At 39.5% G+C, this 24,846-nt stretch overlaps 1 protein-coding gene across 1 annotated transcript in view; it reads left to right on the forward strand.

Annotated features, from left to right (window-relative positions):
* GRIK1 (glutamate ionotropic receptor kainate type subunit 1) overlaps positions 1 to 24,846 on the forward strand; it is a 166,895-nt gene that overhangs the window by 134,789 nt on the left and 7,260 nt on the right. Inside the window, exons 10-16 of the mRNA XM_061988655.1 lie at positions 2,272 to 2,475; positions 3,107 to 3,330; positions 8,358 to 8,476; positions 12,667 to 12,884; positions 15,967 to 16,192; positions 20,391 to 20,641; positions 23,438 to 23,606. Coding sequence (XP_061844639.1) covers positions 2,272 to 2,475; positions 3,107 to 3,330; positions 8,358 to 8,476; positions 12,667 to 12,884; positions 15,967 to 16,192; positions 20,391 to 20,641; positions 23,438 to 23,587 — 1,392 coding nt within the window. The 3' untranslated portion in view covers positions 23,588 to 23,606. The remainder of the gene's footprint in view (positions 1 to 2,271; positions 2,476 to 3,106; positions 3,331 to 8,357; positions 8,477 to 12,666; positions 12,885 to 15,966; positions 16,193 to 20,390; positions 20,642 to 23,437; positions 23,607 to 24,846) is intronic.

Consider the following 24,846-nt stretch of genomic DNA (forward strand, 5'->3'; position numbering starts at 1 on the left):
TAAGTCTCACTGGTCAGAGGTGGCACCATCAGCCATGCTGTAGGACATAACCATTGCTGATGATGGGTTGTAGGGCTCTCACTGATGGCTTTTCCACCTCTGTCCTGCACTCCATGTCTACTTTCCTCCACACTAAACAACATTTTGTTAAACTAGCCTGTTACCAAGAAGTACTTTTTTATTTAGACTCAGAATTGACGTACACATTCATCTGTCAACAAGATTGATTCAAAAATATCCCACTGCCAACAAAAGACTCTTGGGAACCTCCACTTCCAAAATTGTTCTCTTTAATTCAATATTTCAGAGATGCACTTTTCTTCCCAGAAGAATTAACAAGCACAAATACTCAGCTTTGTAGTTGGTGCTTACACATCATTCTTTTTTACTGAAAATGAGATTAAGAGGACTGAAAGAAAGTAGCAAACAGTGGATAGACAGATTGAATTATGTCCTTACTATGATAAATGGGAAACATGCAACTGGGTATTCATGAGTTGTTCTGCTTCGTGCTTTCTGCCTGGCCAATAATGCCACTTTTTTTCAATTGTTCTGCCTAATTCCTCAGGTGGAGGGAAAGAGATCAACGGGTCCCTCTACACTCCTTTTCTATTGCGAGAGGTGTTTTGACACATTAAACTGCAGAAATCTGCTTGCCCAGATCTTCTACCCAAAATCTTTTAAAAAGAAAAGCAACAAGGTTCTTTACAATCTATCTATGCTGTTCTCCATTATTTCCTGTGAATATCTGCCCAACAAAACAGCTGTTATGTTTGAAAGTTTATTTCTCACAGAATATAAAATTCCAGGCTCTCCCTATGATTCTTTTTCTGTTTCTCCCTCCCTCTCCTTCAGTACCTCTCTTGCCCCTTAAGATGGGACAAGGTAGAGTACAGTCTGATTTTAGACCTCCTAAGCATTGCTCTAGTGGAAAATTCTGGGAACTATGAATGGTCTTTTCCACTGAAAATTAGGACATTTATGCTTGTCACTAATTGATTAATTCAATTTGTTAACATACCTAAACCAGCTTTTTATAGACATATTAAGTTACTGATTTCCACCTAATTGCAATAATTTATAAAATGCTAACATATTTTAGAGAAACTGATATAATCTGCTGATATAACTGATATAACTGATATAATCTGATGGCTGAATGACAGAGCCCAGAGGGTGGAGATCAATGGCACAGAGTCAAGTTGGAGGCCTGTGGCCAGTGGAGTTCCACAGGGATCGGTTCTGGGGCCAGTCTTGTTCAACATCTTCATCAATGACCTGGATGAGGGGACAGAGTGTACCCTCAGCAAGGTGGCTGATGACACCAAACTGGGAGGACTGGCTGATTCCCCAGAAGGCTGTGCTGCCATTCAGTGGGATCTTGACCGACTTCAGAGTTGGGCAGAGAGGAACCTCATGAGGTTCAACAAGGACAAGTGCAGAGTCCTGCATCTGGGAAGGAACAACCCCCTGCACCAGTACAGGCTGAGGGTCAAACTGCTGAAGAGCAGCTCTGCAAAGAGTGACCTGAGAGTCCTGATTGATAGTAAATTGAACATGAGCCAGCAATGTGCCCTTGTGGCCAAGAAGGCCAAAGGCATTCTAGGATGCATCAAGAAGAGTGTGGCCAGCAGGTCAAGGGAGGTTCTTTTCTCCCTCTATTCTGCCCTGGCGAAGCCTCATCTGGAGTCCTGTGTCCAGTTCTGGGCTCCTCAGCTCTGGAGGGACAGAGAACTTCTGGAGAGGGTCCAGCGCAGGCCCACCAAGATGATCAGGGGAATGGAACATCTTTCATATGAGGAAAGGCTGTGGGAACTGTGGCTGTTTAGTCTGGAGAAGAGGAGATTGAGGGGAGATCTTATTAACATTTATAAATATCTAAAGGGTGAGTGTCAGGAGGTTGGGACATCTCTTTTTTCTAATGTAGTTAGCAACAGGACAAGGGGTAATGAAATGAAGCTGGAACACAAAAAGTTCCACTTAAATATAAAAAAACCCCTGTTTTACTGTGAGGATGAGGGAACCTTGGCACAGGCTGCCCAGAGGGGTTGTGGAGTCTCCTTCCTTGGAGGTCTTCAACACCTGCCTGGGCATGTTCCTATGCGACCTGATCTAGGTGAATCTGCTTCTGCAGGGGGGTTGGACTAAATGATCTCTAAAGGTCCCTTCCAACCCCTACCATTCTATGATTTTATGATTTTATGATTCTATTATTCTAATCTGAAATAAGCCTCATTTCTATTACTACATATCTACTGTCTTTTTCTATAGGAAGATCCCTATGTTATGTACAAGAAGTCTGACAAGCCATTGTATGGAAATGACAGATTCGAGGGTTATTGCCTGGACTTACTAAAGGAGTTGTCAAATATTTTAGGCTTCATCTATGAGGTCAAACTAGTTTCTGATGGCAAATACGGAGCCCAGAATGACAAAGGAGAGTGGAATGGGATGGTCAAAGAACTCATAGATCATGTAAGACTGAATCCTTCTCTCTTTATTCTCCTTTCATCTGGGATATTTTATATGTAGCTAGCCCAAATGAAATGGTTTTTTTAGTTTTCATTCTTTTACAGCCACTGTTCTGTCTTTTTTACCACTTGTCAGAGTAGTAAGCCCCATCAGTATATCTGATATAATAGTCTGCAGGTGTGTGGGGAAGTCTGTCTGTAGTGAAGCAGCAGGTGCTGAGCTAGCAACAGGTTTTGCCCACCCCTTGACTTCCAACTCCAATGGCAAAGCCTGAGCTTCCACCTCACCTTTGCCCTGTGACAGCCTCTGATATGTGGACATAGTTCCTGTCACAGAATCTCTGGCAGTCGTTCCTTGTGGTCTGCCCCATTGCACAGGACCAAGTCAAATGTCCCTAGTTATACCTTTCCTGCTCACATAAAAGTCACAAATGTCCCTTCACCCACAAAAAGAGGAAACAGAGTTATGTGCCCAATAATACCTTAGCAATGTTAAACTTTGTCACAATGTTAAACATTTCAGGTTTATAGTAAAATTCAGTTTAGTTTTTAATACTTGGGGGAAAAAAAGAAGGAATAGTAGTGTGTTTGCTGACCATGAAAAAGAATGAGTATTTTTTCATTTGTGTTTTCAGAAAGCTGATCTCGCTGTTGCTCCTCTCACTATTACCTATGTAAGAGAGAAAGTAATTGATTTTTCCAAGCCCTTCATGACACTGGGAATCAGCATCTTGTACCGGAAGCCCAATGGGACAAACCCTGGTGTTTTCTCCTTTTTAAACCCTCTTTCTCCTGATATTTGGATGTATGTTCTCCTAGCCTGCCTTGGAGTCAGTTGTGTCCTCTTTGTCATTGCAAGGTAAGTTTAAGATATAGTTTTAGATAACTCTACATTAACTACCTCTCCTCCCATAGGTGTTGCATGGGCTCTGAGAGGCAGATAAAGTATAATACTATCCCAAGGCTTTTATCCAGTCTTAAAACATAATGTTCTAGAAAGTCTCTTGGCATTTTCACATCAACACTGCTATCGCTTTTATATATTGCAATGTGACAAGATTTTACTTTCCTTAAGGGCTGAATGAAGAGAAATATCCAATGAAGTGTGTCAGCCTTTCTTTGTCAGTACAAAACACCTAAGCAGACTACATGTTGAAAAGCAATTTATATTACTTGCATGTAAGCACTTCTCTTTTCTAATAACAATGCATACAGTTACAAGGTAAGAAAGAGGATGTGAGCATATTTTCGCCTTGAAACTACGTCATAATGTGACTGGGAATCTAAGGGGACAATCTGCAAGGTGAAGTATATCAAGGGGTCTCTCCCAGCACTGCCCTGAGGTGCACCCTGCCTGTCAGTAGAAGGGTCCGAGTGACCTTCCTGTTCAAAACCAGTAGGAAATAAGTGTGTGTACACTGCTTTTCCAAATGAGGCCAAAGCTCATAAAGTTCTCAAAGACAGATGTGCCACAATGTTTATGGGCAAATGGACCACAAACACATTTCCATAGGGCCAACAGAACACTCTATAACCTTATAATTGAACTTTACTTTAAAAATTCTAGATAGGTGATATGATTTCACAAATTAGATACAAGCTAGTTATTGTGGCCACAGAGACCATGGACCACAGTGTGGGAGTCAGCTGCTCAAGAGATTTGAACAAGAACAAACCAAGTGTGAAAGAAAATGAACTTAGAAACTTGTCAGAGGAAATTGTTTCCTTTGTGGCATACATTTTGGTATAGTCTTGAATAAACCTGGACTCCAACCTGGCCTAGCTGTTGACCTATTCCTCATGTAGGAGTCTTGGAATTTCATTTCCAACTCTGTTTATTTGTTCTCATCCTATGTTTCATTTTTTCCTTTTTAATAATTGAAAGCATAAATCTTTTTATTAATCCTTCATGGAGATTCATGTTTTTATTCTTTTTACTGAGGATCCCTAATTAATCCTTTCTCCAGTTCTGTTATGTAATGCTTTGCACATACAAGAATATATTCCAAATTAATAAATTATATGGAAAATGGACCAAGAAAACATTTGTACTATGAAATATAAGAACTGAAGTGATATAGCCCACACATTCACATCACAACAAAAGTAACTAAAATTCTGCAGTTTTTATTGCAAATGGCATCTAAGAAGTCAGCAAGAATGTATATATTCCAATGTATATGTCCATATACCTCATTCAAAGGTCGTGAAATAACTGGAATCTGAATTGTCAGTTCTGATCATATAGCATCCCTGCAAAACCTTTACTCACGTGAGCAGTTCTTTTGACAGTGACTAGCCTTGGACCTGTTCCATGTGGACAACCTACGTGAATGCTTTGCTTATTTGCATATTTCTATACTGGTAATGAAGTATAGAAACTTGTGAGGTTTGTTTTTTTCCTTTAAATTCCTGTGAATGTGAAGAAGGAGGAGGGAAATAGAGGAGGAAAGGTCATGGATTAACATATTAATATTGGTCCTAGGTAAAAAAAAGAATTTATCCATTCCTGGCAGCTATGGGACTCTACACAATTAGTCATGGCTTCCCACAAGCTCTTGCAGTGGCTCACTGTACCATAAATAATAACTTTACTGTACAGAAATCATGATCTCATTTATGACTAATGTTAAATCTGCTCAACTGTGACAGACTGACTTTTCTGCAGATGTGTGCCAAGGCTAAAAACATCCAACAATTCTCTCCACCTGTGAAATGGAGGAAGGGAAAACAAAACCTAAGTTCTCCTCAGTGCTTCTATTTTTTAAAAATAACAGCATCAAGTTTGCAAGAATAAATAAGCATCAGAATCCTCTGTCTGCTCACAGAACTGACCACATGCAGATGTGTGGCCAGGAGCAACCAAAGGGAAACAGGGTGTTCACAAATCATCGGCTCTGAAATCTGCTTGCTTTCTTTTCTGGCTGTTAAATATTGCTCCAAATCATGGTGTAGCCTTTGGATAAATCCATAGGTTCACCCTGCATAGCTGCATTATGTTTTGTTTCCAAAACCTTTCTAAAAACCAGTAGTTACAGGTACAGCATACCTAATGAAGCCTGATTTCCCTACAGATTTGTGTCTCATGGTGGATTGTGATCAGCAACTGAAGTTTGTTTTCCTGTTTCTTTGCTTTCCCTGCAGCTGAAGGATTTATAGGTGATCTTTCCAATGTGGAATAGCAGATACACATTGAGTTGTGAGCTCATCCTGCAGCTTCTCCCCTAGTGGGGCTACTGCTGCGATGTTTCACAACACTTGCAGGAGCATAGGAACTTCTAAATCCTATGCCTATTTGTCAAATGTGGCTAAAATTAGCTAAAAATCTTACATGTCATTAGAGGTATAGACCTCCATGCATTCATAACACGCAGCACAAAACCTTACTTGTTACAACTTCAATATATCAAGTTTGCATATCATTGTCATAACCCACTTATTTTAGGAAAAGAGCACACTGGTTCAGCAAAACAGTTAACATCATTTTCTGAATGTTTCTCATTTTTCTGACACAAATGCTTTTTTTTTTTTTTTAACTGATACCTAAAAGCAGCACTTGATTAGCTCTCACCTACATAGGCTGAAGAAGTACACAAATTTGTGTTCATACACCATCTTTATTTACTTTAGAATTTATAAATTTTATTTCATGGTCATGTCTCCAAATACATCAAGATTTCTGTAAGATTTTCCAGAGGCTTTGGTAAATATTGATTAGATTGGTTTTAAGAACCCCAGGAAGCATCCACTTTTAAACACTGAACAGTAAATTATATGGTTAACAGCATTTTGATGTCAGTTGACAGAAGATAGAGCTTGTGAATAATTTTCATGGACTAGGATAATCTTCCTGTTATGTCTTCAGACTTTTCAGCAGCTGAATAATTTCTCATTTGTCTTTGAGCCTTATGTTGCCCTGTCATTGTTATATTAATTTTTAAATTCAATCACTGAAGTTTTCATCATTGCAAAGGGTAACAGACTGACAAAGCTCTTTTCCCAGCCTCACTGTCAGTGAAAGAAAGAACAAAGCCTTTTCTGCCAAAACTTTCTTTTACTGCTAATGTCATGTCAGCTGTGCTGTTATGTCAGTAATAGTAGAGCCAGGTAGTTGAGGTCACCACTAGTGGTGTATAATGTCACAGAGATCTTATATGAAAAGGCGCTTAGGTGGCTTGAGCATCTCTCCAGAAACCACAGCATAGCTGCTTCTGAAGGCCTGAAGAGGGATAAAACTAGTGGACAACAGACAAGAAAACTGAAGTCCTGGGCAGTGAAACAGAGCATTCTTAGAGCTCAGCACTACAACAGGAACACAAGAAGAAAATCAGTATTTGTTTCAAGGTGAAAAATAAATGTATACCACTAGTAACATGTTAAAATATATACTCAGAGTTATAAAAATGTTTCCAGTCTGGCAGAAAGAATTTTGCTGCTAGATTTTCATTGCCACTTTCTAGCAATGGCTGTTTTGCTCTTTCGGTGATGGAGACACGTGTCCCATCTACTGAATGTGATTGTTATCTGAAATAACACAAGCTCCCAGTTGTGGTCTTCCCAGTCAGATCAGGTAGAGTTATTTGTATATCTTCTTATTTCCATTCTGTGTTAACACTCTGGGACCCCATGGGTGTGTGCTTAGTATTGAACCTCTTCTGTGCTGGTTGACAGCTCAGGAAACTTCAGGTCCTAATTTTCTGCATTTCTTGTTTTAAGGGTTTGTTTCCCCCTGTGTTCTCAAATAGAGTTGGGAACAATTTTGTTACTACATAACAGTCCCTTCTATTTTCTAGCACAAATTTGAAATATATAAGTTGGTGATTACTTTTCTTTTAACTGCTATATGTAGAACTGCTGTATCTTGAACCTGAAAACTGTGTCTTTTACTATGTTTTTAATACTATAGTGCTAGTAATGGTAATATTGTGTGGCTAATGGCATCCTAAGCTACATACTGTTTCAATTAGTGGGTTCATTATTATCAGAGTTCATTACTTCAGCTAAGCAAGGCACTCTGCTTGCAACTGTGCATAAATTCAATGCTTAATTATATTGTTGGAACAGTAATTAAAATGTATTGGCATGACATTTTCAATTAAAGCTATATTCATAAACTTCATGAGAAAGTACGCAGCAAGCCATGCAGCAGTGGGAAGCAACAGCAGGCAAGGTACCTTGGGGAGAAATGGTCCTTAACATAGCTCTGCCAAGTGTTGTGCAGAGCAGAAGGGACATGGTTTGCAGTCACAAGATGGTGCGTGGGGAATAGAGCAGAGTTCTTCTATTAAAGGCCATTCTCTCCGTCATTCTCTCCCACCAATGCCAACAACATGGCCCTATGGCTTTCAGGCACTGCAGTTGCTCCCCAACGCCTCCAAACAATCAAGCAGCCCTTTTTTTTCCCACTGCTGCGGCAGCCTTGCGCAGGGACAGCACATTCAGCGTTCAGCATCTCGACTGCAGACAGCTAAAAATGGCTGCTACTCCTTCATTCTTTTCTAAACACTTTACCAAGCAGCAGCTACATGGCTTCTGGTGTCCACTCACCCCTGCAAGTGTCTGTCTGTCTGCCAGAGGCGCGGGAAGGGAAACTTGCGGGCCGTTGCTGCAGCCTCACCCTCAAGCGCTCTAATCTGAGAATGGGAGGAGTGAGGGGGTAGCCCTGTGCTCTATCCGGGACTATGAAAACAGCTCCTGGCACTGCAGCGCTGTTCCACAGCTTGCACGAGGTAGATGCAAGACGTCCCGCGGACAGCCTTTCAGCTGAGGTTTTCTTTTTCTTGTCTCCTTCATTAACCTCCTCACTTTGTGCATTGTTCAGCAGGTTTGCTGCCGCTGTGTGTGCTCTATTTTATGTTTACAGATTGTTTCTGTTAACTGCCACAGGTTTACACCATATGAATGGTATAACCCCCACCCGTGCAACCCAGACTCAGATGTGGTGGAAAACAATTTTACTTTGCTAAATAGTTTCTGGTTTGGAGTTGGAGCTCTCATGCAGCAAGGTACACCGGTTACACTTCATTATCGCACACGTCCCACAGTCTGCTCAAGGGCTTCTGTGCTGGTAAACTCCACCATCTGTAAATACAATATATACTGTAAAATCTGATCTCAGAAACTTAACAATAGAAGAAAGGAAGAAAGCAACGTGCCACTGCAATCGGGAGCAGGCAGAGGAGGGGAACCTGTGAAATCCAGAACAGGGCTGCAGCAGAAGGAGGGAGAGAAAGCATCTAAGAGAAAGGGAACATGGCCACACTGGAATTTCTGGAGTGGAAATACAAAATAATTGCAAGAGGGATACAAAGCACTTCATGTTGAAGTTGAGTTTATTGGTATAAGAGGTTTGCCAACAGGAAAATGCTGGGCTCCATCCCAATGGAAACAGTAACAGCCTTAGCTACCCTAGAAAAACCGTTATAATTGCCAAGAAAAAAAAAAAGTGATGCTCTTTCTTCAGAAAAGTTGTTAAGTTTGTTGGCATTTGTCAAATACTTTGCTTAAAACCAAAACCAAACCTTTTCTTTTATGGCTTTTCTGCAGGTATGAGTCCCATCCTTCTGTAAATGCATCCAACCCTAGAAGCATTAGCTTAACCCAGTCACAAGTACCTGTTGCTGATGATTTTGGAAACAAACAACATTTTACTCAGTTGACAAGGAAGGGCAGTGAAGCTCACTCCATATGGGATGTCAAACAGATATGTGTACTAAACATATTTGTTTATTACACGTATGTTCTAAAGGTTTCCAATTAAATTACTGTTCACCAAAACTGGGGTTCACTGAAAGGAATGAAATTATTTTCTGACAAACATTTCAAGTTGAATCAAAGCTGAACAAAAATCCTTACCCCATGACAACAACCAGAAAGGCACCCCAGAGGAAAGCCCAGCAGTTCCTTCATATTAAGTTGCTAAACATTTAAGTAAGGAATATAAAACCACCTCTGCATTCATCCAGGTACAGTTTATTCTTCCCTCATTAAGAGATATGATTATCAGTTAAAAAAAACCAAAACACCACGAGTAGGGTTTTTTCCTAGATATGGTAAAGAATAAAGTTTGTGTTGTACTTAAGATGCACTTGTTTTTATTGGTGCACCAATGTGTTGACAAGATATAGAGCTTCCTCATAGAAATTATTTTGAAGGAGTTTGGATGAGGGAAGACCTGTTCTGTTTTGCTTTTTTGGCTTGTTTTCCTTGTAGTTTGTCAGTAAAACATGGGTTGAGGTTTTACAGTATCAGGCAGGTGTGTGTATATAACTGTGATTGCCCTGTGTGTGAAAGTGCCCCAGGATTTTGTGTTTTGATGTACTGCCTTTTTTGGAGTTTACCATCATCCACAGCAAACTGTGGGATGCAGTGTCTGCTCGTTACCACTACCTTGGGTACATGACAGTCAGCCCCAACCAGACTCTGCTTGTCTTTCAAGAAGATTAAAAGCAAAACAAAAGAAAGAAAGAAAGATAGACAGAGAGAAAGAAAGAAAGAAAGAAAGAAAGAAAGAAAGAAAGAAAGAAAGAAAGAAAGAAAGAAAAAAAAAACCATTTGTAAGGCAACACAAATGTTTCCATGTACAAACGTGTGGTGCGTGTGATTGTAAGTGCATCATCAGTAAGTGTGAAGAGTTTCAACATGATGTGAATGGTTGTGAAACTGCATCTAGCGTTACGCTCTTTCTTGTTGGCAGCAGCTGCTTGTTATGCTTGATTGGAAGCCACTTGTTATTAAATTTTAAAATGTGATGATCAGACTTTCTCTTTTCTACAGAGCGTGAGCAAAGTCTGGATCAGGATTGGCTGTCATGTCTGCCATAAAAAGGCACTAGAGAGACTTCAGCAAGTATTGTCTCTGACCCCAAGTCTTGCTAGCAACTTTTTTATTTAGACGTTACTTCCCCTGCTTTTCCCCTGAAAGTCTCAGATGTGTTACACATACTCTTAAAGCATCCAAACGGGACACATTTCATCCAATTCATTCAGAGAAATGATCACTCTCAGAAAGGAAAGCTATCCATCAGAGCCCCATTTCAGCCAGGCAAGGGGTCAGACCAGGCGTATCTGTTTAAGGAGAGCATGCAGGGCAAAGATGGTGAGCATGGAGCATATATTAATGCTTTTTGCTGGAATCAAAGCCATCAAAAAAGGAACACTGAAATAATCATGGAGGTAATCAAAATAGGTGCTGGACCCGTTTGGTTCAGCTGAGAGCAGAGTGTGCTTAGCACCTCAAAAAAGTAAAACTGTATCTCACTGAACGATTAACAGACTGTGGTGTTTTGAGCTTTGTTGAACAAAATATATTCTGCTGCTTTTTTCCCAAACAACTTTTTACTAGAGGAAATCACAGGAGGTTTGACATCTGACCTCACAAATTCAGCACGCAGGGTTTCTCCACCTACTCTCTTGTGCTGCCATAAGGCAGTGCTGGCAGATTTCATGGTTACTTGTTAAGATATCTGCAAGGTAACTGTCTGTTGCGAGTTACTGGAATGTATATGTCAGAGCTAGATATTGTATCAGGGTCCAAATGTAGAAATTATATTTGTATAGCTGTCTAAGCTTAAAAGAAATAATACCTTCACGATGACCTGAATCAGCGCTCCTAGAAGCCAGCTGTTGTAGGTCAACCCCAGCTTAGAAATAAACACATGCTTTTCCTGAGAACAACGGTATGAAAAAGAATTCCATGTATTAAAAAAAAAAATCTAATCTGAAAAGCCAGAAAGCACAACAGACTACAAACATAAACCCAGATAGAGCTACAGCTCTTGAAACTAGTGCATTTGGACTTGAAAATTTCAAGTGAGTTTCTGCTGTTAGACTGCTGGCTTAATTTGAAATCCATGCAGCACCAGGGCTGCACAGGGTTGCACAGGCTGTGCACCTGCTCTCACCGTTTGGCAGTTCTGTAAACCTACTCAAACCCTCAGGCTATGCTTAGCTTTGACCTTTAAGAGACATGTCTATATATTTACAAAGCTAAGTTAAATCTGTTTGCTGGTTGTTTGGAAAGTTTTTACGCCTTTCGCCTTTGCTCCAGAGGTCCCATTCAGAGTTTTTTGCAGAGTCTGGAAATATTCTTTGTAACATGTTTGCATTTCTTACAGAAATCATTAAATAGCTGGGGAGAGATAATATGTCAACACGTTTTTCCAGTAATAGATATATGTTTATCACATCAAATCTTTACGTGATGAGAACTCCATTCAGAGGCACTTAGGTACTTTCTTAAGTCCATCCTTCATGAACAAAATAGTTACGCAAAGTCTTGATTTTGAAGTCAAAAGTATTCAAGTGTCTGTCTAAGTGCTTTGTTGAACCAAATACTTGAATCTCCCATAATCAACTGAGTTCAATGAAGACACCTCTAGAAAAAACAGCACAAAACTTGCATCAGAATGCTTAGAAATACTAATACCTCTGTGGCTTAAATATGGTTTATCTGATCTCCTTAGAAGCTGTTTCAGTGCACTTGACAGCCTTACCTGTTGTTCTGTGACGTTTTATGACAACAGCAGATCATCAGTGTAACATATAGGCATATCTGCTAAAACCTTTTTGGCAATAATGGGTGTCAAATACACTATCCAAAACTTTGCATTACCCTGTAGATCCAAGGCATGTGTCCATTCACCCTCTGAATTTTTAAATATAAACCACATGTCTGTAATAAGATGTGTTCTAGGTTTTGAGCTCATATTCAAACAGACCAATGATTTCACTGGAACCATATTGATCACTGTTTCTGCTTAGATATGTTGATAGTATGCACAAGGCAGGTTTCTCTTGTAAGATTTTTCTACCAGGTAGTTTGTAAGCAGAACAGAATTCTGCTAAACATCTTAGGCTAAAAAAGATTACTTGCAAAAGTGATTTAGGAAATGGACAAAAATACTAGTATAGCTTGCTGGGGATGTTAGAGGTTAATATCACAATTAGCATTAGCTCAGAGATGTAATGGGGCTTAGACCCAAGGACAATTCCATTTGTCGTGTATCATGGCATACATCCCCTTCACAGTGTGTTACCATTATAAACGTTAGCTGTGCATCTGTGAGATTATTGTTTAAATCATTTTATCATACTGCAACTCATAAAAGCATTCTGTGCCTAAAAGCAGTCTGTGGTATCAGGAAAACATCTTTCAACATAATTTTAATATGTTTATTTTGATGATATTGTAACAGGATCAGAGCTGATGCCCAAAGCTCTTTCTACCAGAATAGTTGGAGGAATATGGTGGTTTTTCACCTTAATCATAATCTCATCCTATACTGCCAACCTGGCTGCCTTCTTGACTGTGGAGAGGATGGAATCTCCCATTGATTCAGCAGATGATTTGGCAAAGCAAACCAAGATAGAGTATGGGGCTGTTAGAGATGGATCCACAATGACCTTCTTCAAGGTAAGATGGCATCAATCAACTCTGTAAGGTTGGACTGACTCATGGCTCTCCAGTGAGAAATGATGAGGTGAAATCACAACATTTGAAAGGAGATTAGAGTAATAAGTAAATACATAATTTTCCCAAATTCATGGAGGATCCTTCAGCAATATGAATGATGGTCACAAAGTAGGTCTCTCTATAATAAATGCAATCACAGAATTACAGAATGATGTAGGTTGGAAGGGTCCTCTAAAGATCATCTAATGTAATAGATACATTACAGAAGACTGTGTGTGCTGTGAGGGCATGACTGTATATCCTTTGGATTGTAAAATGCTGCATATACTTCTTGGACTAAGTAAGCATACACTCCACCCAAGGAGAGACCTGGGAATTAAGAAAAGGCAGGAGTAATAGTTTCTGAGCAGCAGTTTTTCTCATTCCTACTCTACATTATATTATGATGTAGTTTAAGAAAGGGTATCTGTCATCATGATTCTAGAGAAGACACCTGAAATAACTCTACTTCTTTTGGGAGAGCTGTGAAGTCCTGAGTTAGCCTAAACAGTTTCCCACAAGCTGTCTCATGCCACAAAAAAATTCTACAAGCACCTGAATGTCCAGAGGTACCTCCTGAGAGCCATGCTCCTGCCGTTTGAAGGCTGGAGACTGCTGTGATACAGAGACAGTCCTGCCACCTGGGAGTGCTAATGTGATGGGGACAGGGAAAGGGAAAGGAGGAATCAAGACAAACAGGTGCAACAGCAGAAAAAATGTCCTGCAGCAGTATAGAGCAGAGCTGGGTTGCACGAAGGAAGGGTGATTATTTTAAGTGCTTCCAGTGTTGCAAGATTTGATCTATCTAAGGGCTAAGCTCAGAACATAAACCAAGAAATGCCAAGAGAAACAGCAGGCTCTTTCAGACCAACCGTTTTTTTAAACCGAAACCATGACACTGGACATTCTTTGCTATGGAGGAGAGAGGAACAGAATGCCTGTCATGTAGGACATGAGACCAGATGAGTCTGATTTTCAGGACAATGAGACACACATGGTAAAAGGATTTCTGAAGACACCGAGTGAAGAAAAGGATCTTGGCACAACGGAAACTGAACGGCTTTAGTTTAGGATTTTTTGCTTAAAGTAGCAGCAGGAAGCTCCTGAAAGATGATATTACACAATGTACCTGCTGAATGGGATGCAGGTTGGGAACTGTACAACAAAAGCAAGGTATTTCCACTGCTTTTCTGAAAACTCTCTTTGTATTTATTCAAATTTACATCACTTTTTATTTAATCTTGTTTATAATGCATTTACAAACAGTAGTGGTTTTCCACTAATTTTGAATGTCATATGCTAGTACCTCTGTCCTCAGAAAACCTCTTGCTAAAGAGGCAATATTTTCATGAAAGTTTCAGCAGTAACTATATTTTCTTGTCAGGTAGTGAGGAAAATGAAAGCAAAAGCAATTCAAATTATTTTTGGGGGAAAATGGAGTTCTGACTCCAAGGAATCTCAGATGTACCTCCCTGTACACAGATCCCAGATCTGGCCATACCAGATGCAGATATCCAGAAAACAGCTTGGACATTTAAAGACTGCTCCAGTATGGGGATGGGGTTCTAGGCAGGTGAGCCAGCGGGATCTAAGGTAGCACTCACCCTCTGTGTGTGTGTCCAAATTTAGGAAAAGTCCAACTGAAGGCAAGATGTTTCACATTCATAAATCATGACACATACATATTTCTCCAGACCACTGTCCTTCTCTATTTCCGATATGTTTATATATCTTCCATTGTTTTCTTGCCCCTGTATGATAATAGATCTTAATCCCATGTTGTAACTCTTGCCAGCTCCTATCTTCTGATCTGCAGACATGTTTCCACTCAAATAAATGAGAAATCAAAGGCCAGGGTTTGGCGTATGATCTACATTTAAAAAAAGAAAGTGGTACTTAGCAAGTTGAAAAGCTAAAATCTTTCTTTCAAACTCATCTGAATAAGGAATACATTCTTCCGGTAAATTCAATATCAGACTCAATCTACTGCATAAACTTATGATCAATTTCAAAAGATTTTCCCAGCTGAGCAGTAAAAAATGGTTTCTACTAGTAAAGAGACACTTAACCATCTTCAGAGTTTAGTAGTATCCTGTGGCGTACCAAACTTAGGTGGAATTTAGCTGACATTCACAGCTATTGAATTTACAGGTGAAGCATATTAACATTTAAAGCTCAAAGAACCGGAAAATCAACTTCTCTCAGGAATCCCCCAGATACTAGTGGCTAGTAAGCACATATAGTCTCATAGAATCATAGAATCATTTCAGCTGGAAGACACCTTAAAAGATCATTGAGTTCAGCCTTTGTCCCAGCCCTATCAATCACTACAATGTTTCCTTTTGTTTTTGTATCCTCCAAAAAAGGCAGAATTTCTAACAAGGGGGCACAGGCGCTGCATTTCCCTTATGGGGTCACATAGCACACTGAAAGGAGTGGGGAGGAAGGAGTGTCAATCGCTGTATGGAGGTGGCTGAGTCGACACAGGACATGCATACACTCTTTCTGGGAAACTTCCCTTTAAGTTCACTGGGAGGAGGGTAAAGTCTGATTGCAATGAAAGGAAAAATCAGAGTTTTTATTAGAAACCACTTTGGATCTGTTTTTCAAGCTTTATCCTTGAAGTACACGACTTCTAGGCAAGTAATATCAATACAAAGGAGCTAGTACTTTATTCATCATCAGGTTTTTGGAGTAGTATGTTTGCCCTGACAGACAGAAGCACTGCTTCTGAGTGCAACAGCATCCAGCTGCACTAATTTCCCAGGGTTATGTGCTGTAATCCATGTAACAGCATGAGCCCAAAAAACTTCAAAGCACTGCATAGTCTTGCCAGAAATGAAGTTTCTGGCACTGCAAATGATGTGAAAAAAAGAGATTCCTCAGTGTGAAGCGTAGTAAGAAAGAAAAGCTGCATGAAGGGAAAACCTGCTACCCATTACAGATGTGCTACTGAGATTGGTCACAACAAAAGACTGAGGAATATTTTACAAGTGTAATTTGGGTGCTGGTGTGATTCTGTGCCCTTATTTTCCCTCCTTAGAAATCCAAAATATCAACATACGAGAAGATGTGGGCTTTCATGAGCAGCAGACAGCAGACAGCGCTGGTGAAGAACAACGACGAGGGAATCCAGCGTGTGCTCACAACAGACTATGCACTGCTAATGGAGTCAACCAGCATAGAGTATGTGACTCAGAGAAACTGCAATCTCACCCAGATTGGGGGGCTCATTGATTCCAAAGGTTACGGCGTGGGAACCCCTATTGGTAAGATGCCTTACAGAACAGGTATTGTGGAGTGCACCCAGCAATGTCCCTTTCAGAAGTTTAGATGGCCATTTGAATCATGTCCTACTCTTTTAGAAACTTTTCTCATTGAAACAGACACTAGGAGTCTCTTTTTAGGCAAAACTTTAACTCTTGCTCTGCTCATCTGCAAGCAGTCTCTACAAGTAAGAGGTAATACAGGCTACATCTGCAGAGAGACCTGCTTGCCTTCTGGAGCATTCCATTCATAGGAAAATGGGTATCCTCTGTTCTGCTCAGGGTGCAAGTTGTTCTACTGAAATTCAGTTTAGTTTGAGAAATCAAGTAGAGCATCTGGAAGTGGGCAGGATATATGTTATGTCCAATACATGCATCACAAAGAAAGCTACATGAAAGGACATGAATTTCTAATCTATTCCATGGCCTCAGAATAGCACATAAGAATGGTGAGAAGCAATTGCAAGGTTCTGCATCAAGGATTTCAGTGTTTTGAGCTAAGCAGAGTCATAAGACTCCCGATCTCTGTGAACTCTTGCCAGTAGGCATTTTTTAGCATATTCAGTGTCCTTTTCAGCATTTTCTAACTGTAAAGAATTAGAAAGTGTATCAGATTCTTTGTGCTGTGTTCTTGTGAATAATCAGCGCTGGGCAGCTAAATCTTTTTCCTATGTAAAATACTTCTCCATACTGCTCAAATATGCATTTACCATGCCATGCTAATAGCTATGCAATTTTATTGTCTTCAGGGGCATTATTCAAGGCAGCATCAGTTTACAGAGATATAACAGGTGAAATATTTGGTCCATCAGTTTCTTGGTAAACCAGATATAAATAAGGGAGAAACACCACTGCACTTTGAACTGTGGTTCTTTATGCTGCAGAGTACCTTAGACAGATGGTCATATAGATAACATTTTTTCCACTGGCTATGTGAGAACAGCCTTTCACCCTGAGGAAACTGATATAAAAGCTAAAATCCTGAATAAAGACAAATATATAGCAAGAGTTTCATTGCAGTTATAAAGCTGCCACGCTTTAAACCAAGAACAATGAAGGAATAATTGGAACAGATGGTAATCCTCAGAGTGTATCCATTGGAAATACAGCTGTGAAATATATTTACGTTTCTTGTATGATAAACGTGCCTTGACAATTTTTTTTTTTCCTTAGCTAAAATCATCAAAATTCTGGGGAATAGATATCTCCAAGCACTGTGCCATCAAGCATCTTAAATTCTTAAACAATTGATTTCATAAGATAAGCCATGGAGACCCTTCCACTGTTCAGATGGACTCCAAAGGCTCTTCTGTTTTTTCTCATAGCATTCAAGATTACAGAAGCTCTGTGTAAAAAATACAGAAGATTTGTCTGTGACCCTTAACACCAAATTTTCAGCAAGTCTTAACTGGTTTGCATTTGTTCCTTCAGGAGAATGCACAACCACATTGATAGGGTTTTGCAGAAGCAAAAGTATGCCTTGCACTCCAAATTTCCCAGTGAATGAGCTGAATATCATCAGTGTTTGGCTCCCAAAGAAACAGAAAGGAGAATTTTTGAAAGTTCTACAAATCCAGGAAATGTATTATTTTACCACAGTCAGGAAATGTATTATTGTATCACAGTATCTTCTGCAAGTAAAAAAACGCAGACATAGACTGTCTTCCCACTTCTTTGTGCTGAGTTCAGAGAGGGGAGGTTTAGGTGTATCAAGCAGTGTCTCCATTTGTGAAGACAGTGGGTCACGGAGAGGAAGACTTTCATAAGATTCTTGGCAAAGACCATTACTATTGAAAAATCTGCAGCAATGTTTGGTGGTGAACTTAATGCACTCTGGTAATATTACTGTAGCAAAGGCACCTCTAAGCAAAACCTAAGCAAAATGTCACCCTGGGAGACAACTGGTTGAAGAAAGCAACATTATTACAGATTATGTCAAAACAAGTACTGATTCCAGCCTCACTGCCAGTGCTAATGCTAGTATTCTAGGACTAAAGCTATTATCTGCTATATAGGAGACTCCTAAGAAAGTAGGTGCATTTCTTGGTCTGAGAGGTGGGTCGTTAATAGTTCAGAGGCCATAAATGATATGTTGAATATTCAAAGAGATGTTGAGATAGATTTATATATTGTTTTAGTGCTCACTAATAAAACATCACCAATCTAACACTTCAAGCCCGCTTGACAAACTTGACAAGCTTTAAAAGCACACGTAGAAATATAGATGTACCTGTTACTTTCAAGATTAATTGTGATAATCTTGCTGGCAACATAAATATCACAAGAAAGAACGAATATCCCCACAAATCCTGTGCTGTGACCCAGGCTGCTTCACTTTACCTAACAGCTACATCCTTTCAGAAAAAGGAAAGTAGATGAGTCCTATAATCTAACAGACTCCGGATATCAGGGCAACAAATCTCTCATAAGGTAAAAAGAAATCTACTCTTTCTTCTTAGAGGCACTGCTGCTTTCAGAGGTAATAATTTACTTCTCTGTGTAAAGATAGTTTTGAAGCTGTTTCAGATTTGTTTTTTGTTGTGCTTAATTTTGATTCTTTAATAGCACACATAGAAATCATCTATTCTTACAGCAGATGTATTTTCCTTTCAAAGCTGGCTACCTCAAGCAGTGACTGCTGATTGCTGGCTTTCCAGATGGACTTTGTATAATCTGACACATGTCTCTTGGCATCTGTGGTCACAGCATGTCCTAGTGCTGGCAGTAAGATAGACTGAAAAATAGCTCAATGTTGGCGCAACAAATGAAGATCTGCAATGTTTTTCACACTGATTCTCCTCAGACAATGCTGTGGGCTAAAGGAAATGAAAAGTAGAGAGAGGGACTTGTATTCATGGTACAATTATTTTTAATAATGTCCTGCGTGGCAATATAAGAAAGAAAAGTGAAGCTGTGGGGCTACATTTCCAAGGCTATTTAGATGCATAAAGACATAAAAGTGGTGCCTAATGAGATTTTTCTTAAGTGTCCATGTCTATGTGTGCCACACTATCACTGAAATTCTGGCACATATTCTTCCTTAAAAGTTTGTTTACAGTGATCAATTGAGAATCGCAACTGCATTAATTTGCAGCAAAATGTGACTTTGGTGAAATTATAGCTTAATAAAATGGTCTTATTAATGTGTTAAAGGAAAGGATGGATGGTAGCTAGCTACATGGACAAAGGAGTGGTGACACTGTATTTCAGCTCAGACACTAAACACTTCAAATTGTAGGAAGTCCAACACGGTAGGATTTGAGGGCACGTGTATGCCTTTAGAGCCAAATATCCTTTCTTGTAACCTTCTTGTTTGCTGTCTTAAAATCTTGCCACACAAAGAAAGTCTTTCTTACAATGCCAAAACAAACTTCTTCTTATCTATTACAGTTAATAACAGGGTTGGTGCTATTATTGCTGATAACTTCAGCTTCTGGCAACGTGGGAAAAGATAATCAATAGCGGTTTCCTTTAACATGGCACTGCTCCAGAGATTTTTGGAAGATGGAGAGTCAGAGCAGACTGCGTGAGAGGCAAACCTAAGCAGATTGAACCACCCAATGTGACCCTGCCATTTGCCAGATACTGTACAGGCCCATTAATGCTGCTGAGCCTCAAGGCACATCATTTAGCAAGCTGTTGGCCTGCAAATAAAAAGCATGAATTAGTTGCTATTTTCAGCTTGTAGTACAAGTCATGGAAAAGAAGACTAGGCCACCTTGTGTTCTTATGTAAGGTAGCTGAAGTGGAGTTGTGGGCTTACGTAAGTATAGAAGAGAAGAGACTGTATCTGACTGACTGTGGGTTTTTCTCAGACAGCTATTCATTTTACATGCAGTAGGAAAAATAAACAGATGTGGAAGTAAATAGAAGAGATGCAAAGCAGAAAGTCTCAAAGGATGCTCAAAGCAATATTCAAACATGATATGGAGGAATTACTTAGCAAGAAAGCACACTGACAAAGTTTAAATAAACCTCAGTAGGAGATCCTAGAATTTCTAATGAATTCTCAAACAACCACACCAAAGGAGCCTTCTGCTTTCCAGTACCCAGAGCAGATACCAATAAAGAGTCCTCTTCCCCCTTCCAGTCGAGGAGAAACCAAGAATTTCTAGCTAGAATAATCAATCTGGTGATGAGAGCACTTTTGCTTTAGAGTTTTCTGCAACCAGCAGTGATGGGTCTTGGTCTCATCTTGCAGGATCTCCTTACAGAGACAAGATCACCATTGCTATCCTCCAGCTCCAGGAGGAAGGAAAGCTACACATGATGAAGGAAAAGTGGTGGCGAGGCAACGGCTGCCCTGAGGAAGACAGCAAAGAAGCTAGCGCTCTCGGGGTAGAGAATATTGGGGGCATCTTCATAGTGCTCGCTGCAGGCCTTGTTCTTTCAGTGTTTGTAGCCATTGGTGAATTTATATATAAATCACGGAAAAACAGTGATATTGAGCAGGTGAGTCATTCATTTCCAGCTTGCTTGTGTTTCTGGGAGGCTGAGGTTTGTGGATGTGGAAGTGGCTGCATTATTTGTCTCTTTGCTGGAGTGCAGATTTTGTTTTGCTGAACTTTCACCACGTGTTTCTGGCACTAAAGACAAATAATTTATTAAGTACAGGGAAGTAGCTCACCCACAATCCAATTAGTGCTGCTTAGTATGGCAGCGCAGAACAAGAGCATTTAATTTCTCAGTGGTTTCTGCTTGACTTAAAGTAAAAAATACATTAGAAAGGAAAAAAATGCAACTGGATTTTTTTTATTTGTATTTTTTTTAATGTGGCACTAGCATCAGCCCTTTGAGTAACGACAGCAACATACTTCCAAATCCCCGAGTGTGATTTTTCTCTTGCTCTAGAAAGCGTTTCTTTTCACAGCCAGAAGTTTATACATTGCACTGAAGCATGCACTGCAAAACAAGGAGACCTACTGACAGGTGATGGATGCCACAGTAAAGTAAGATTATGGAGCCAAAGAAATTCTAGTTATAGCTCCACTGAAGCGTAATGAGCAATTTAAAAGGGCAGAGGGAAAGCAAAGGAAATGTTATGTATAAATCATGGCTTGAGTATTACAGCAGTTTGTGAGATAGAATCAATCATTAAATACAGTGTAAACACCCATTTACTGAACCAACAGTTACTGTAAAAGAAACAAGGCACGAGTGGAAACTTGGAGTCTGTTCTTCAAGTTATGTGCCAGCTCTCTTACCCTGTCTGCCTTCACAGAATCACAGAATGGTAGGGGTTGGAAGGGACCTCTAGAGATCATCTAGTCCAACCACCTCACTAATCCAGGTTCATCTTGATCAGGTCACACAAGAACCTGTCCAAGCAGGTTTGGAAACCTCCAGAGGAGACTCCACAGGCAGACTTATATGATGCTGATTTTGTTTCAGCCATCTTCTAGACCCTCATGTGGCCTTGTTCGGCTTTGCTATATCTGCCATGATTGTCCTCACTTAAACAGGACTTATTGTACAGATGAGAGTCACATTGCACTGCAGAGTTGATGGCCCCTGACACAATCACTAAGAGATGGGTTCATATCATCTAACTAATGTTTCTAGACATGAGGTACCTACTTTGAAGTCAGTTGTTCAAGATCACTTTGCACTTTTAGATGGGAAAGACAGGAATTTTTCCATGAGCAATTCATTCTCTTCACCCAAGATTTAATCATGCAAGGCTGGTGACACAAATACAAGAAATGACTTGAGAAAAATAACGGGAAGGAAGCAGGTTTCAGCAGGAGATGGAGAACATTTTGAACTTGGTCTCAGAAGCATAGTTTGTACTGCTTACAGTAGTGATACTGTGAAGTGAGGAATTGACACCTGAGTGAAAACTAGGAGCTGGGGCTGAGGGCCTCAAGAGGAAAACATCTGATATAAGATAGGATAAATCACATTTATCTCCTTGTTGCCAGTAAGGATCATTGTAAGCTAAGGCTGAAAGGGAATGAGCTGAATCCTACTATGTGTTTTCATTTTCCAAATGGCACTCGGTGTTATTTTGGATCCATGACACCTAATGCCAATGCTAGTGGACTTGGTCCTCATGGTATCCTGCAGGACAGGGTAGCTCCTGACTGTGCAGACATCTTCATGTGTGCCTGAGCAAGTACTCATTAAAGGCAATGGTACTGTCGCTGAACAGATGCAACTTATGTGGAGGAATTTTGCAGGCCATATTAATCAAAGTGTCCCTGTTTTGGAATAAGTCAGAGATAAAGGATGAAGGTATTTTGCACATATTGAAGCTTTCTGATTAGTGCTTTAACCTTATAGAAAAGTGTTAGTACAAAGTGCAAAAAGAATGCACTGAAATCTTTGTTTCATTTTTGTCTCAGGAGATCTTTCATTCAAATAAGTTTTGGAAAGCAGTTGCATCTAATTAAAGTGTTTGATATAAATACTAATACATTGTAGAATATCCTGGAAACTCTTCAAGACTCTGGGAAAGACAATGCATTCCTAAAGTCATAATTAAAGTAGACCTAAAGCTTTACATCAGCACAGAGTATTAGTTTACTTAGCAATATATTGGGTTAATAAGATATTATTCAGGGATACATATATACACATAAACACATACCATTTCTGAAACTGCACTACTGCTTCACAGAATCATAGAATCATAGAATGGTAGGGTTGGAAGGGACCTTTAGAGATCATCTAATCCAACCCCTCTGCAGAAGCAGGTCAACCTAGATCAGGTCACACAAGAACGTGTCCATGTGGGTCTTGAAGATCTCCAAGGAAGACTCCAAACCCTCCCTGGGCAGCCCGTCACCCTCACAGTGAAACAGTATTTTATTATGTTTAAATGGAACTTTTTGTGTTCCAGCTTCTTCCCATTACCCCTTGTCCTGTCACAGCAATGTGTTATTACAGGCAGACTCTTAATAAATAAAATCTTTGAGTTAATGTGACAACATCATATATCTTATCCAGAAGTAATTTTATGGAGAGTAAAATATGAGCAATTCCAGTGTTCTTTCTGATTTTTCTCGTTTTGTTTTATTTTTACTCTGGTGAAATAAGAAGCTTAGGTAGAAAATGTTATACAGTGTATATTATCACTAAACTAATCCAAAGCATGAGTCAAATACAATCTATTGCTTTTTTGTTTCCATAAATATAATTTATTTTTATTTAAACAGCCTTTGAATCTCATTCTTCTGTTTGTTTTTAATTTTACTTCTTTCATATATTTATTTTCTCCATTTTTCTTCTCTTTTCTTTGCATGCAAGGCCTTTTGTTTCTTTTATGGACTACAGTGTAAGCAAACCCATCCATCCAACTCCACCTCTGGCACCACCTTATCTACGGAGTTAGACTGTGGAAAGTTAATCCGAGAGGAGAGAGGGATTCGAGCACAGCCCTCAATTCACACTGTATAGTCAGGAAAGAGAATAAAAGGTGTGTCTGATGAAAAGCATTAAACTTAAACAGTGCACATAATGGCAAAGGTTGTAGTAATCAACACATAGTTGAGGACTTCAAAGTGTCTCTTACTTCAGCAGGAGATAAGCTTATCTAATGCAAATTGTTGAAGTTCTGGAAAAATTGGGCAGTTTAAATGCATTTCACGGAAAATAATTATACCTACAGCAAAGAGTGAGTGCAATAGACTGTAGCAGATTTTAAGAATTATCACAGTCTCTATGTACAATTGTCATCTTGTCATTTCATGAGGTGATTCAGCTTTTTCAGGTAAGAAAAATTATTTACCTCCTTCTCATCTCCTACCAAACCCAAGTAAACCAATGAGAGTCTTATTACTAAAAGCATGGTGAAATAATTTGCTTGATCTCTGCCGAAGCATTCAGCAAGTCGGCCAGGCAGTTCTTTGTAAACCTCAGAAAATAGCCTGTAGGGCTCCATTAACTTTCTGAACCCCTATTATAAGCTGACAGAGATTTTTAGCTGGCATATCTTATTCCCAGTGTCAATATTTAATGAATTTTAATTCATCCATTTAAAATTCATTAGCCAAAGCCTCCAAGTAACTATCATAGCACAAAATCATATCTATCATATCAAATTTTATGCCATGTAACCATTAACATTTAAGAACATATTCAACAAAAGCACCCTCAGGCACCATCAGTGTATAGCTTTTGCAGAATAACTCTGTTGACTTGGCTTGAGCAATTCATGATGCTCACTATTGTAAGGTTTTGTAACATAGAGAACTCCTTTACAGCAAAATTAGGACAACATCTTATATCAAACACTAAAGCCTTGTCATTGCCTTGCATAATGAAATGCACAAGGAAATATTTGTGTAGGAGATTGATACTGAATATATTTTATACCCTTGAAGTATAAGAGTTTGATTTCCTCTCATCCTCAGAATGTCTGGGGACTGACAGGACAGGAGACAATGAACTGGATTTGTTGTTGTCACCAAAATTCATATGACAACAATTAGAGATACACAAAATGTACAGAAATGTAGGATGTCATGAACCGTGGCAATCAACCATGTTTTCAAAAACTGGTTACATGTTATCTGTATCTCATTATATCCCAGCTCACCACCAGTTTCACCAATTCATTTCCCATCCCTCACACCTATTTTATGTTTTCTTGCCCACTGCACTTCCTCCTCATCAAACAAGTTAATGATCTGTTTTATTGAGGGGCCATTTCTGGG

The sequence above is a fragment of the Colius striatus genome, chromosome 1 (assembly GCF_028858725.1).
Source record: "Colius striatus isolate bColStr4 chromosome 1, bColStr4.1.hap1, whole genome shotgun sequence".
Lineage (NCBI taxonomy): Eukaryota > Metazoa > Chordata > Aves > Coliiformes > Coliidae > Colius > Colius striatus.